The sequence below is a fragment of the Arabidopsis lyrata genome (genome assembly GCF_000004255.2).
Source record: "Arabidopsis lyrata subsp. lyrata unplaced genomic scaffold ARALYscaffold_8, whole genome shotgun sequence".
NCBI classification, from domain to species: Eukaryota; Viridiplantae; Streptophyta; class Magnoliopsida; order Brassicales; family Brassicaceae; genus Arabidopsis; species Arabidopsis lyrata.
Window position 1 is genome coordinate 20621389 of NW_003302548.1, and position 12010 is coordinate 20633398.

Sequence of the window (12010 nt, forward strand, 5' to 3'; positions counted from 1 at the left end):
TATAAAGTCGAAAGAAGAAAAACGAGAGAAAAAAAACTCAAGCAGTGGGAAACACACTCGTTCTACGGACGGGTACGGTACGGAACATGGTACCTTTATTTTAAAAAAGAAAAAAAGAAAAAAGAAAAAAGAAAAAAAGAAAAAGGAAATTACTAATAAGAACAAAAGGTCTGCGTCACGTGGGTTGTGTTTTGGCGTGTGTTGTAAAATGTGAACTGTTTTTGTGGTTTTCATGGACACGTGTCAAATTTCCAAGGGAGCATCATCTCTTCTAGCATATGGCCACATGGCTGTTTCTTTCTTCTGTGCTGTGTCTGTGACCTACTCGCCTTCATTTCCATGTAATGAATTTAATTCTATGAATCCCAACGGTCATCCCACGCCTACAAGGCTACTACAACTACAAGTGCAACCTTTACTTATAGGTTTACTCTCTAATTGACGACCCATCTTTCTTACTTGATAACTTCTTATGATGATACATTTTCATGTGTGTTCGTTAGGAAAAGATCATTAAGGTTTTACCATTTTAAATTGAATATAATCCCTCGTTTAAGGTTTTTGCACACATATTAAGAAAACAATTAAATTTTCTGTTTTACCCATTATTTATATATTTTATTATTCTTTCATTAGTCAATATATTAAATTAGTAGGGACGAAACTAGAAATTTTACCGAACATTTGCATTGAAAAAACAAAACGATACTTATTTTAAAACAAAATTGAAAGGCTAAAACAACACTTAATATGAAACATAGAGAGTAGTAAAAATTTAATCGAATCACATTTACAATATCTTTTTAATAATTAACAGCTATTTTACAGAACATTTATAGGTGTAGTTTAGTTGTAAAATATAATCACATTTTTTTCAAATTAATCAAAACTAAAAATGGTAAAAACCTTAGTTGCATTTTAGAAATAACATGTCATCGCATTTACAACGTTTTATGACTAACAACCACAAACATAACATTTACATAGATGTAAATCTAGCCATAGTCACTTTTTTTTTTCTCAAATTAATCCAGTTAATGTGTTTTAAACTAAAAATGGTAATACATTAGTTAAATGTATCATAAATTATGTCATCATATTTACAACGTTTTTTTTTAATGATTAACAGATATATACAGAATCATTACGGATATAATTTAGCTGTAAAATCCGATTGTATCACATCTTCTTAAATTTAAAGTAAAAATTGGTAAAATCTTAATGTGTACTAATTAAATAATTATTGTTGTTAAAGATATTTTATGAGGTGGCTTGACGCATGAAGAAAAAATGTTGAAAAAGGCAGTAAGAAAAAGATACCTAAACAAGACTGAGAATTTAATTAATAAAATAAAAGGATAAAGAAAGGATATAATTGTGGGTCGGAGTGTATTAGCTTCCCATACTGCCACTAACCTTTAGCGGTTTTCTCATCTTCTCTTCTCATCTTTCTCTCCTCTGAAACCCAAAAGACATAAACGAAGAAGAAGATAAAGATATCAACTTGTGAAACAGGTTTCTACATCTCTGTTTTTCTTATAAGAGTTGTGAGTGGTGTTTTAATGGCGAATTTCTGATTATTTGTCTGTTTTTTTTTGTACTAGGAGGTAGCAGGAGAATATGGGGGACAAGGAAGAAGTCCTTGAGGCTATTTTGAAAGAAACTGTGGATCTGGTAACAGATCTACTCTAAAGTTTTGATTTTTTTTTATTTTCTCTGATGTTGGAGAGAAAGAGTCTAAAGAAATTTGTCTTCTTTGTTTTTTTTTTCAGGAGAATGTGCCTATTGAAGAAGTTTTTGAGAGTCTGAGATGTAGCAGAGAAGGTCTCACTACAGAAGCTGCTGATGAAAGGCTTGCTCTTTTTGGGCATAATAAGCTCGAGGAGAAGAAGGTTCCGTTTCCGTTCTCTATGTTGTATTCGTGTTTTTTCTGGACTTTTGGGTTTTAAGGTTTTGGTCTATAACTCCAAAAGATTATGATTTTCGATGTTCTGAAGCAAAGTTCCAATTTTTATGTTTTTTTTGCAGGAAAGCAAATTCCTGAAATTTCTTGGTTTCATGTGGAATCCTCTTTCTTGGGTTATGGAAGCTGCTGCTATCATGGCTATTGTTCTTGCTAATGGAGGAGTGAGCATATTCTACACTCTCTTACATATTTTCATATGTTTTTTTAAAGTTAACTCTTTTATTAATATCTTCGTTTGGTCTGTGTTCTTGATAATGCTTTGTTTACCAGGGGAAGCCTCCTGATTGGCAAGACTTTGTTGGTATTATTACTCTGCTTGTGATAAATTCCACCATCAGTTTCATAGAGGAAAACAATGCCGGGAACGCAGCTGCTGCTCTTATGGCACGTCTTGCCCCCAAAGCAAAGGTTTGATATACTTGCTTATTGTTACTTGTTTTCAACAATGTCATAGATTGTTTCAGGTTTTTGCTTGCGGGATACTCTTATTCCGTCTTAAGATATTGGTTCTTATCTACTCATATATGGACATGGTTTCCATTTGCTTAATGTATATTTGCATCTCCCTTGTCAAAACGTTTGTAAAGGTTCTTCGAGATGGAAGGTGGGGGGAGCAGGATGCTGCAATTCTTGTTCCTGGTGACATAGTCAGCATCAAGCTTGGGGATATTGTTCCAGCTGATGCTCGCCTTCTCGAGGGTGATCCCCTTAAGATTGATCAGGTTTGACCTTGATGACTGTTATTGCATACGCTTCATCTTGTGGTGCACATAGCTTCAATCATTAGCCACTTTTGGATGTTTGGATATCATACTGCTAAGTTTTCTTTACTTTCCAGATTAAGAATTTGTACTGAAGCTGTTATGAACCCTTTGTTCTGTAGTCTTCTCTTACTGGTGAATCTCTCCCAGTAACCAAAGGTCCAGGGGATGGTGTGTATTCCGGCTCCACTTGCAAACAGGGAGAGCTTGAAGCAGTTGTGATCGCAACGGGAGTCCATACCTTCTTTGGAAAGGCTGCGCATCTTGTCGATACGACCAACCAAGTTGGCCACTTTCAACAGGCATGATTTCTTACACGTTTTGATAATTACCATTGTTGAGATCTTGTATGGTGTATTGTTGCTTCCTTTTCAAGTTGATTCAAACCATATATGAATTCTTATATCTGTTTTGTTTTATGTGCAGGTGTTAACTGCCATTGGGAATTTCTGCATCTGCTCTATTGCAGTGGGGATGATAATTGAGATTGTCGTTATGTATCCCATTCAACACCGAGCATATCGTCCTGGAATTGATAACCTTCTGGTGCTCCTCATTGGCGGTATCCCAATTGCTATGCCTACAGTTCTCTCTGTGACCATGGCCATTGGCTCACATAGGTTATCTCAGCAGGTTAGCCAGATCACATAAGATGTATTTTTTATAGAGTTTCTGTTTTGTATGTTATGTTTGTCTTTTAATTTCTCAAGGAATTGTTTTTTGATTCATTGGTGTTTGAAGTTAAACTTGCTTGATATTGAATGATTGGCTGGGACTTGATAACCCGTGTGTTTTTAAAAATCTTTTCTTGAAATATCTCTGTGCTTTAATGTATTATATTCTTATATATGCAGGGAGCAATAACCAAGAGGATGACAGCGATTGAGGAAATGGCTGGCATGGATGTGCTTTGCAGCGACAAAACCGGAACTTTAACATTGAATAAACTTACTGTTGACAAAAATCTTATCGAGGTAATGTGGGCTTGTTCAAATAAATGCATCTTCCCAGGATCCGGGTAGCTGTTTTCTGAATGAGAGCAAGTTTTTTTTGTATATAGGTTTTCACGAAAGGAGTGGATGCAGATACAGTAGTTCTGATGGCAGCTCAAGCCTCTAGACTGGAAAACCAAGATGCCATTGATGCTGCTATAGTTGGGATGCTTGCTGACCCTAAAGAGGTATTCTTGTGAATACTGGTTTTCCCACAGAGACGTTTTATTTAATTTGCTACTGAACTACACTGTTAGCCTAAAGCTTCCTCTCTATTGCTTTCTGTAGGCACGAGCTGGTGTTCGAGAGGTTCACTTTCTTCCATTCAATCCCACTGATAAGAGGACGGCTCTTACATATATTGACAGTGATGGTAAAATGCATAGGGTCAGCAAAGGTGCACCTGAGCAAGTAAGCTGTCGGTTGCCATTTATATTCTATTCAAAAAAATTTGGTGTAGAGCATAGTTCTTATTATTAGCTCCTATTGCCGATGTCTCAGATCCTAAATCTTGCGCACAATAAAGCAGAGATTGAGCGGAGGGTTCATGCTGTAATAGACAAGTTCGCTGAACGGGGTTTACGATCTCTTGCCGTGGCATACCAGGTAATTAGTGACCAGCTCCTCAAGTTTCTCGGGATATATTTGTGTAAGTTGATACAAGATTCAAGGTTGGAAGTGTTTGGTCTTCTACAGGAAGTTCCGGAAGGGACGAAGGAAAGTGCTGGAGGCCCTTGGCAATTTATGGGTCTGATGCCTCTTTTTGACCCACCTAGGCATGACAGTGCCGAGACAATTAGAAGGGCTTTAAATCTTGGGGTGAATGTCAAAATGATCACAGGTGAATTTTTTGTTCTACTCAGGACAGTCTTTTGATTCTTCATCGATGATGTTGTTTTGCCTCTCTTCTTCTCCGAATCCATTTCTCTTTGCTAAAGGTTTGTGGCATTCTATAGGGGATCAGTTGGCAATAGGAAAAGAGACTGGACGCCGTTTAGGGATGGGAACCAACATGTACCCTTCATCTGCTTTACTCGGACAGCACAAGGATGAGTCTATAGGTGCCTTACCCATCGATGATCTCATAGAAAAGGCCGATGGCTTTGCTGGCGTCTTTCCTGGTAAAAGTTGTTTATTTCTGTTTCTCCAAAAACTTTATCCAGTTTAGTTCAACTCATAAATTTAACCTACTTAGTCATGAAAACGGTCTGCAGAGCATAAATATGAGATAGTTAAGCGACTACAAGCGAGGAAGCATATTTGTGGAATGACAGGTGATGGAGTAAATGATGCGCCTGCTCTTAAAAAGGCTGACATTGGCATTGCCGTTGCTGATGCAACTGATGCAGCACGTAGTGCTTCAGACATTGTTCTTACTGAACCTGGTCTTAGTGTTATCATCAGCGCTGTCTTGACCAGTCGTGCTATCTTCCAGAGAATGAAAAATTATACAGTGAGTGTTGCATTTATTCTCAATCTCCATCAGACCTTTTACTTTCTCTGCATTCGCATGGAGGAATCGTGCAATGTATCATGCAGGCAGTATCTTATTTATGCAGCTTTAGTTGTATACAATTTTGCAAGTCAATATCATTGGTTCTTTTGTTTTGTAAACAAATAACTTGAGCTGGCTTTTTTTTTCTGGACAGATCTATGCGGTTTCCATCACTATCCGTATTGTCGTAAGTTGTCACTTGATTTTTTATATTTTTTCCAGCTCGTTTCTTTATGCAAGTTCTCAATACAACCTGATTATCATGTGTAATACTCCTTATGATTTCGTTTTCTACAATTCATGTTAATTCAGCTTGGCTTCATGCTGCTGGCTCTTATATGGAAGTTTGACTTTCCACCCTTCATGGTTCTTATCATCGCTATCCTGAATGATGGTTAGTTCATTAATCTTGCATTTGTCACTCTATATTTCAGTTCTACTACAGTCAAAGTTGTACCAAAATTGATTACGGAATTAGTGGTTCTAGGATTCAGCATATCAATACTTTTAGCTGCATTGATTAACTCTTGTGGCACTGACTTTGTAGGAACAATTATGACAATATCAAAAGACAGAGTGAAACCTTCCCCTCTTCCAGATAGCTGGAAACTCTCAGAGATTTTTGCAACTGGCGTTGTGTTTGGGAGCTACATGGCAATGATGACAGTTATATTTTTCTGGGCTGCATATAAAACCGACTTCTTCCCGGTATGATTTCTCTCTGCTCTTCAGTATAACAACATTACGCTTGCTTGTTTTTGTCTCGCTGGATTGTGTGCTCCATTAACACCTCAGTAGTTGTTTTTCCACGCTACTCTACTGAAACTTCAACTTTCTCTTTTAGATAAAATCGTAAACCAGTGTCAAATTCCTGTTTTCTGTATCTTAGTGACCAGATTTATTTTTTGAATTTCAGCGAACTTTTGGAGTTTCAACCCTTGAGAAAACAGCACATGATGATTTCCGGAAGCTTGCCTCAGCAATATACCTGCAAGTCAGCATCATAAGTCAGGCACTTATCTTTGTGACCCGATCACGGAGTTGGTCTTATGTAGAACGTCCTGGGATGTGGCTTGTGATAGCCTTTATCCTCGCACAATTGGTCAGTGTGCCACTTCACTATCTGTGGTCAGCACCGGAGTCAAGAGTTATAAACGTCTGTTCCATTTTTTTGATCTATTTCTTCCAATACAGGTGGCTACTCTAATTGCAGTCTATGCGAATTGGAGCTTTGCTGCAATAGAAGGGATCGGGTGGGGATGGGCCGGGGTCATCTGGCTTTACAATATCGTATTCTATATTCCTCTTGATATCATCAAGTTCTTGATTCGTTATGCCCTTAGCGGAAGAGCCTGGGATCTTGTTATCGAACAAAGGGTATGTATCAAAAAGCAACATTTTTCTTTTCATTTCTGTGTCTTTCCATTTGCCATATATGTACTTGTTCTTGTATTGTGTGTGACACAAATGGATACCGTAAGTAAGTCTCTGTTTATAATTGATTCTGCGTATGCTCCTTAGGTTGCATTCACGAGGCAGAAGGATTTCGGGAAAGAACAAAGGGAGCTACAATGGGCGCACGCACAGAGAACTCTGCACGGCCTGCAAGCACCAGATGCTAAGATGTTCCCAGAGCGAACCCATTTCAATGAGCTTTCCCAAATGGCTGAAGAAGCTAAGAGAAGAGCCGAAATCGCCAGGTAAAAATCATCAATGCTTTTTCTTCCTGTGAAGTCAGAGAAGGAACACTTTTAGGATATTGAGAACAAAACCAGAACATTTTGTTATTGTCTCATTCTTTGTCCTATTCTTTGATAGGTTGCGGGAGCTTCACACACTCAAGGGTCATGTTGAATCTGTTGTGAGACTAAAGGGACTCGACATTGAAACCATTCAACAAGCTTACACCGTCTGAGAGAAGCATAGAGAGAGCCCAAGAACCGTCTCAAAATCGTTCAATATCCCTGTTTGAAACTTCGATACAAATTATGCATATAAAGTATCAGTTTCTTAGTAGTCTTTTTGGTTGGTTTTTATTTCTTCTTCTGAGTTTTAAGATATGTTCTGTTATTATGATGAAAAGTATGACAGAAAATAGAAACAGAGTCCTCAAAATGCAAGACAAATTTTTATTTTGCAATACATCTGATGTTATAAATCTCTCTTTTGTCCACAATGATAGAAAGAAAGAGATCTGATCTTAACACAGTAACCAAAAAAAAAAAGCCAGAACAAGTTATATGATTACTTCATCTCTATATGGCTTATTCCAAGAAAATCCAAAGAAAATATAAAAAGGGGATTGTGAGAAGCTGACCAAAAACTAAGTCTAACAGCTCCCAGGAGATGGCAATTCCATAATTATCAGGCAACGTTCTTGTCTTGCTGTTTGATGATATGTTCATTGGTTTCATATGTTGTCACTTCATCATCACTTCCTTTGTACCTGTACCATCTTGACATCACCAAGAAATAAGCAAAATTAACTGCCAAGATTCCAGCGATCATGAAATAGAAGAGATCTAATCTTCCTTTGTTCAAATCCTCAGCTAACCAGTTACCCCCAGACGAGTTCTGCGTCATCCTGTGAACTGTTGCAATCAAGAAGCTACCGAGGTAACTCGAAACTCCTCCTCCTACGTAAAAGATGGATCCCGCGAAACTCCTCATGTTTTCGGGAAACTGCTTGTAGTAAAACTCCATTTGTCCAATCGCTGCAAATGCCTCGGCTACACCCGCCAGTGAGAGCTGCGGAATCAGCCACATAGCTGACATTGAGGAGATTTCTCCCTTTCGTGGCGCCATACCGAGTGTCGGTTTAGTCAGAGCGAATGTTCTCCTCCTTTCCTCGACAAATCCCGCGACTACTAGGCTTGCGGTAGCGAAGAAAATGCCAGTTCCGATTCTCTGCAAGAGCGTTATCCCGGTGTCTAGACCAGTAATTCTTCTCATGGTTGGCACAAGTACACGGTCGTATACTACGATGAAAACTGTCATTCCCGTCATCAAGAAAACCACGTAGGTGGCTGCAGGAATCACAAATCCTCCTGGGCCTAAGCGACGGTCGCTCTGGAGGGCTTGGAAGACGGGATAAGTCATTTGTTGAGTAATGGTTAAGTAGTAAATTGATGATGCAAACCATATAGGAAGAACTCTCACGATGCACTTCACTTCTTCAACTTGTTGCATTGTACAGAGCTTCCACGGATCAGCAGGCTTACCATCTGGCTGCAGCTTATCTTCGGGAGTCATGATCGCGGCTTTATCGAGAAATCTGTCAAATAGGAAGCTTATTCAGTAAACATTAAACATATAAAAATAGTGAAAAGACTAGTTTTGACTTTTTGTTGTGTTTTTACCTGAATTGGTCAGTGTATTTGAGCTTGGAGTTTGCGTAATTTGGTGGGTAGTAATTGTAAAGGTTAAGCCAAGGCTGTTTCGCGGGCTTTAATCCGCGTTTCTTGATTGCAACCGCTATAACTTGAGCTATACCGGCCAATGGACTACCCGAGGCTTTGATCTTCACATATAACTTATCGCCCGCAAAGAAAATCAAGCAGGCTAAGAACATAAGAACGGCCGGGATGGTTAGACCAATCGTCCAACTGACATTAGACTGAACGTACACGACTAGAGTCAGCGACAAGATCTGCGCGAAAGTGAAGGTAAAGAAATACCAATTGAAGAAACTGTCAATCCCTCTTTTCCCTGATTCGCTTTTCGGGTTAAACTGATCAGCCCCAAAAGCTAAATTACACGGTCTAATCCCGCCCGCTCCCACTACAAGGAACCCGAGACCCATCAGTAGAAACGCTATCTGGCCTCCACTTGGCCCGTTACATATGCTATTGGCCGCTGTGCCACATGGAGCTGGATGCAGTTGTGGCACTGCAGCAGTCAATAGTATCACAAACGATCCCTACAAGACCCAGTTCACTGATCAGATTTTTTTACTTAAAACCGAATGTTTTAGAGAATGAAAAGATTAAAAAGGCAGGATCATTACAAGAAAACAGGCGATGACCGCGACACTTAGAGTCTTGTATCGACCGAAGTAAGTGTCACAGAGGAAAGCAGCTATGAAAGTTCCGAAATTAATTGTGCCACTAAAGGCATTAATGATGGTTGCAGCTGTAATACTCTTCAGGTTGAAGACTGCAGTTAAATAAACCAGAAGGTTTGATAGTGTCCCAATGATCCCAAGCTTCTCAAATGTTTCATTTCCTGATAACAACAACAACATGTACAAGAGCATAAGTCTCTGATTGAAGATTTTATCATTAGTTGTGAATAAAGTTTCAAACGTTGCATTCGATTGAATCAGAAACCATACCAAGAATCAAGACCTAGATGAAATTTGTGTTGACCAAATATGTTCTAAAATCTAAGACAAAATTCGAGATCTCACTCTTTTTGTCTTAAATTACCGTTGACTAAGTCAAACTTACAGACAACACAGAGAACAAAACTCTCCTCGCTCAGACAAATAAGTCTTCGAGCAAGACTGATGTTTTTCTTTATTTTTTTCTAGTATAGATATATATATATTTTTTAAACATATTTCTGGATTTTTCCCAAACTTCATAAAACCAACAGAAAAAAAAAAAAAAAAAGCAGTTCCCCGGACAAAAAAAAAGGTTATAAATTAGAGAAAAAAAAGAAGGGTAAATGATCAAATTAGTGTTACCAATAATAAAGGGCATGACTTTCCAGCCTCTATAAACGAGTTTCTCCTGATTCTGAACATCTTCTTCAACAGGGTCAACCGCCGTAACAGAGCCACCGTAGACGGCGGACGAAGGACTCTGGTGGTTATCCGTCGACTCAACTTCAAGAGGCTTTCTCTCCATTTTGTTTCTCTATACTTTTGGCTGTAATTTATTACTACAAAGAAAAAAAGACTTGGTCGTATATTTTGTAGTTTCTTTATTTTCTTGTTTAGTCTCAGAGGCAAATGATGACTGTTTTCTTCATCTTAGAGCTCTCTCTATTTATAGTGGTAAGAAAGAAAGAAGAGGATGGTGAAGATATGTCGGAATCTTGACAAAGTGGTATAAGTTGTGTATTTGGCCGTGAAAGAGAGCTCTGTTACTGATTAAAATATTGATTAATCTTCTTCTTTTTTCACTCTTTAAAAAACTTTTTAAGAAAAATCAATAAAAATGTAGATTCCATTAATAAGTGTTGTGGCCCCATCATAACACTCTCCCTCTTAATAACGGCACGTTCTTTTAAGCTCTCCGTCCATTTTCTTATTTTTCAATCTTCTTCTCTTCTTTCTCTCCACTATTTTTTTTTATCTTCGTACTCCCTCCGTTTCGTTTTGGTTGTCGTTTAAGGTTTTTTCACATAAATTAAGAAAAGCATTAAATTTTCTGTTTTACCCTTTATTAATATATTTTATAAAAAAATTCACTGGCCAAAACATTAAAACAGTAGAGATAAAACTGGAATTTTCACCAAACATTTGCATTGAAAACCTAAAACGACAACTAAATTGAAACGGAGAGAGTATAATTAAATTGATTATACTATAAGGTAACATTAACTAGTAGTATAATTTTTAGTGTAAAACTGACGTTGACTTAAATGTTGTTATGATTTCGAGATCGAATTTTGTAAAGTTTTCCACGCATTTTAATAAAATATTCAAATATCCTTATCTATATATCTCCAGCCGTCATGAATGTACGTTTTTTGAAATACTATTTATCTAGCTACTTGTGCATAGATTTATACGACATATCAATATATATGAAGTAGAAAATAAAGTACGTTTTAGGAGGTTAGTTAACTTGATAGAGGTACAGATCCTAGACGGCTAGACCATCACATTGATCACTTCAAATTCTGTATTAGAAAACATTTGTTCTTTTCATTTAAAAAGTCTTTAGTGAAAATTTACACACACACTGATGCATACCCACACAAGAAAATGGGATGTAAATTTTAATTTCGGTCAATTTTCAACCACTCGATCAGTCTACCATGGTTGGTTAAGTTAGTGCATGTGAGACCTTTTAGATGTTAACTAGTAGTATTCGAGTGGATCTACGGAATAAGTTAGTTAGAAATTAGCCAAATTCTAGTGTGCTGGCAATGGCAGCATTATCTTGTTAAGAAAATGTCAACCAACGTTTTTGTGTTAGTTTCATTTGAGCCGTTTATGTTAAAAAGTCATTCGCCAATTAAGGTTGGAAATGACTTTCCCTCTTATCTACCATTTTGCCATCATCTGTACTTCGATCCAGTTTTTGCGTTAAAAGCCATTTGTCGGTTTTTGTTCATTGAAAAAGGCCATATTTTGTGTTATCTAGTTTTTTCTTTGTAAAATTGGATGTTTTTCAATTGATTCCCATTAAAACATCAAAGAACTTTTTTACTTTTCTGTTTATGTACACATGTACAAACTATAAAAACGCCACAAAATCTACAATTTTCAGCAAGTTGACGAATTTCAATTCTCTGTCAGTTGGTCTAAATATATATTTCGTCAACTTGCTGAAACTATTAAGTTCATTTGCATTTTGTGAACCTTATTGTTAAACATATAATAAAGAAAAAGCTATTTCTTGCAAATGGGAATGACAAAAAAAGAAAGAAAGTAATATTGTTGGCTGAATGAAGTTTAAACTTACATATTGTTTAAGCCATTAAACATTACAAATTAATAAAAACAGAAGTTATTTGGACGAATGACGACTCAAGTTTTCAATGTAAGATAAGCCTCCTTTAAATGAGTCCGACGGCCGGTCCTTAACTAGGTCCCAACCAAAAACAGAAAGCTTCAAGGGTC

The 12010-nt window shown here is 37.3% G+C and overlaps 2 protein-coding genes across 2 annotated transcripts; one reads left to right on the forward strand and one right to left on the reverse strand.

Annotated features, from left to right (window-relative positions):
• Nucleotides 1-1385: 1385 nt before the first annotated feature.
• LOC9302579 (ATPase 11, plasma membrane-type) lies at nucleotides 1386-7356 on the forward strand. Its single transcript, XM_002864766.2, has 22 exons — nucleotides 1386-1515; nucleotides 1605-1674; nucleotides 1773-1892; nucleotides 2029-2127; nucleotides 2237-2374; nucleotides 2554-2688; nucleotides 2850-3029; nucleotides 3154-3360; nucleotides 3582-3701; nucleotides 3788-3907; nucleotides 4008-4130; nucleotides 4221-4325; nucleotides 4416-4560; nucleotides 4676-4840; nucleotides 4934-5172; nucleotides 5369-5401; nucleotides 5527-5608; nucleotides 5762-5922; nucleotides 6131-6316; nucleotides 6409-6591; nucleotides 6736-6914; nucleotides 7033-7356. The coding sequence occupies exons 2-22, from the start codon at nucleotides 1621-1623 to the stop codon at nucleotides 7127-7129; spliced, it is 2871 nt and encodes a 956-aa protein (XP_002864812.1). The 5' UTR covers nucleotides 1386-1515; nucleotides 1605-1620; the 3' UTR covers nucleotides 7130-7356.
• LOC9300888 (protein NRT1/ PTR FAMILY 2.11) lies at nucleotides 7321-10292 on the reverse strand. The gene is made up of 4 exons (XM_002866461.2): nucleotides 9902-10292; nucleotides 9221-9438; nucleotides 8574-9133; nucleotides 7321-8488 (listed from the first exon to the last, which is right to left on the reverse strand). Exons 1-4 carry the CDS (start codon nucleotides 10062-10064, stop codon nucleotides 7579-7581), a joined length of 1851 nt encoding a protein of 616 aa, XP_002866507.1. The 5' UTR covers nucleotides 10065-10292; the 3' UTR covers nucleotides 7321-7578.
• Nucleotides 10293-12010: the final 1718 nt, after the last annotated feature.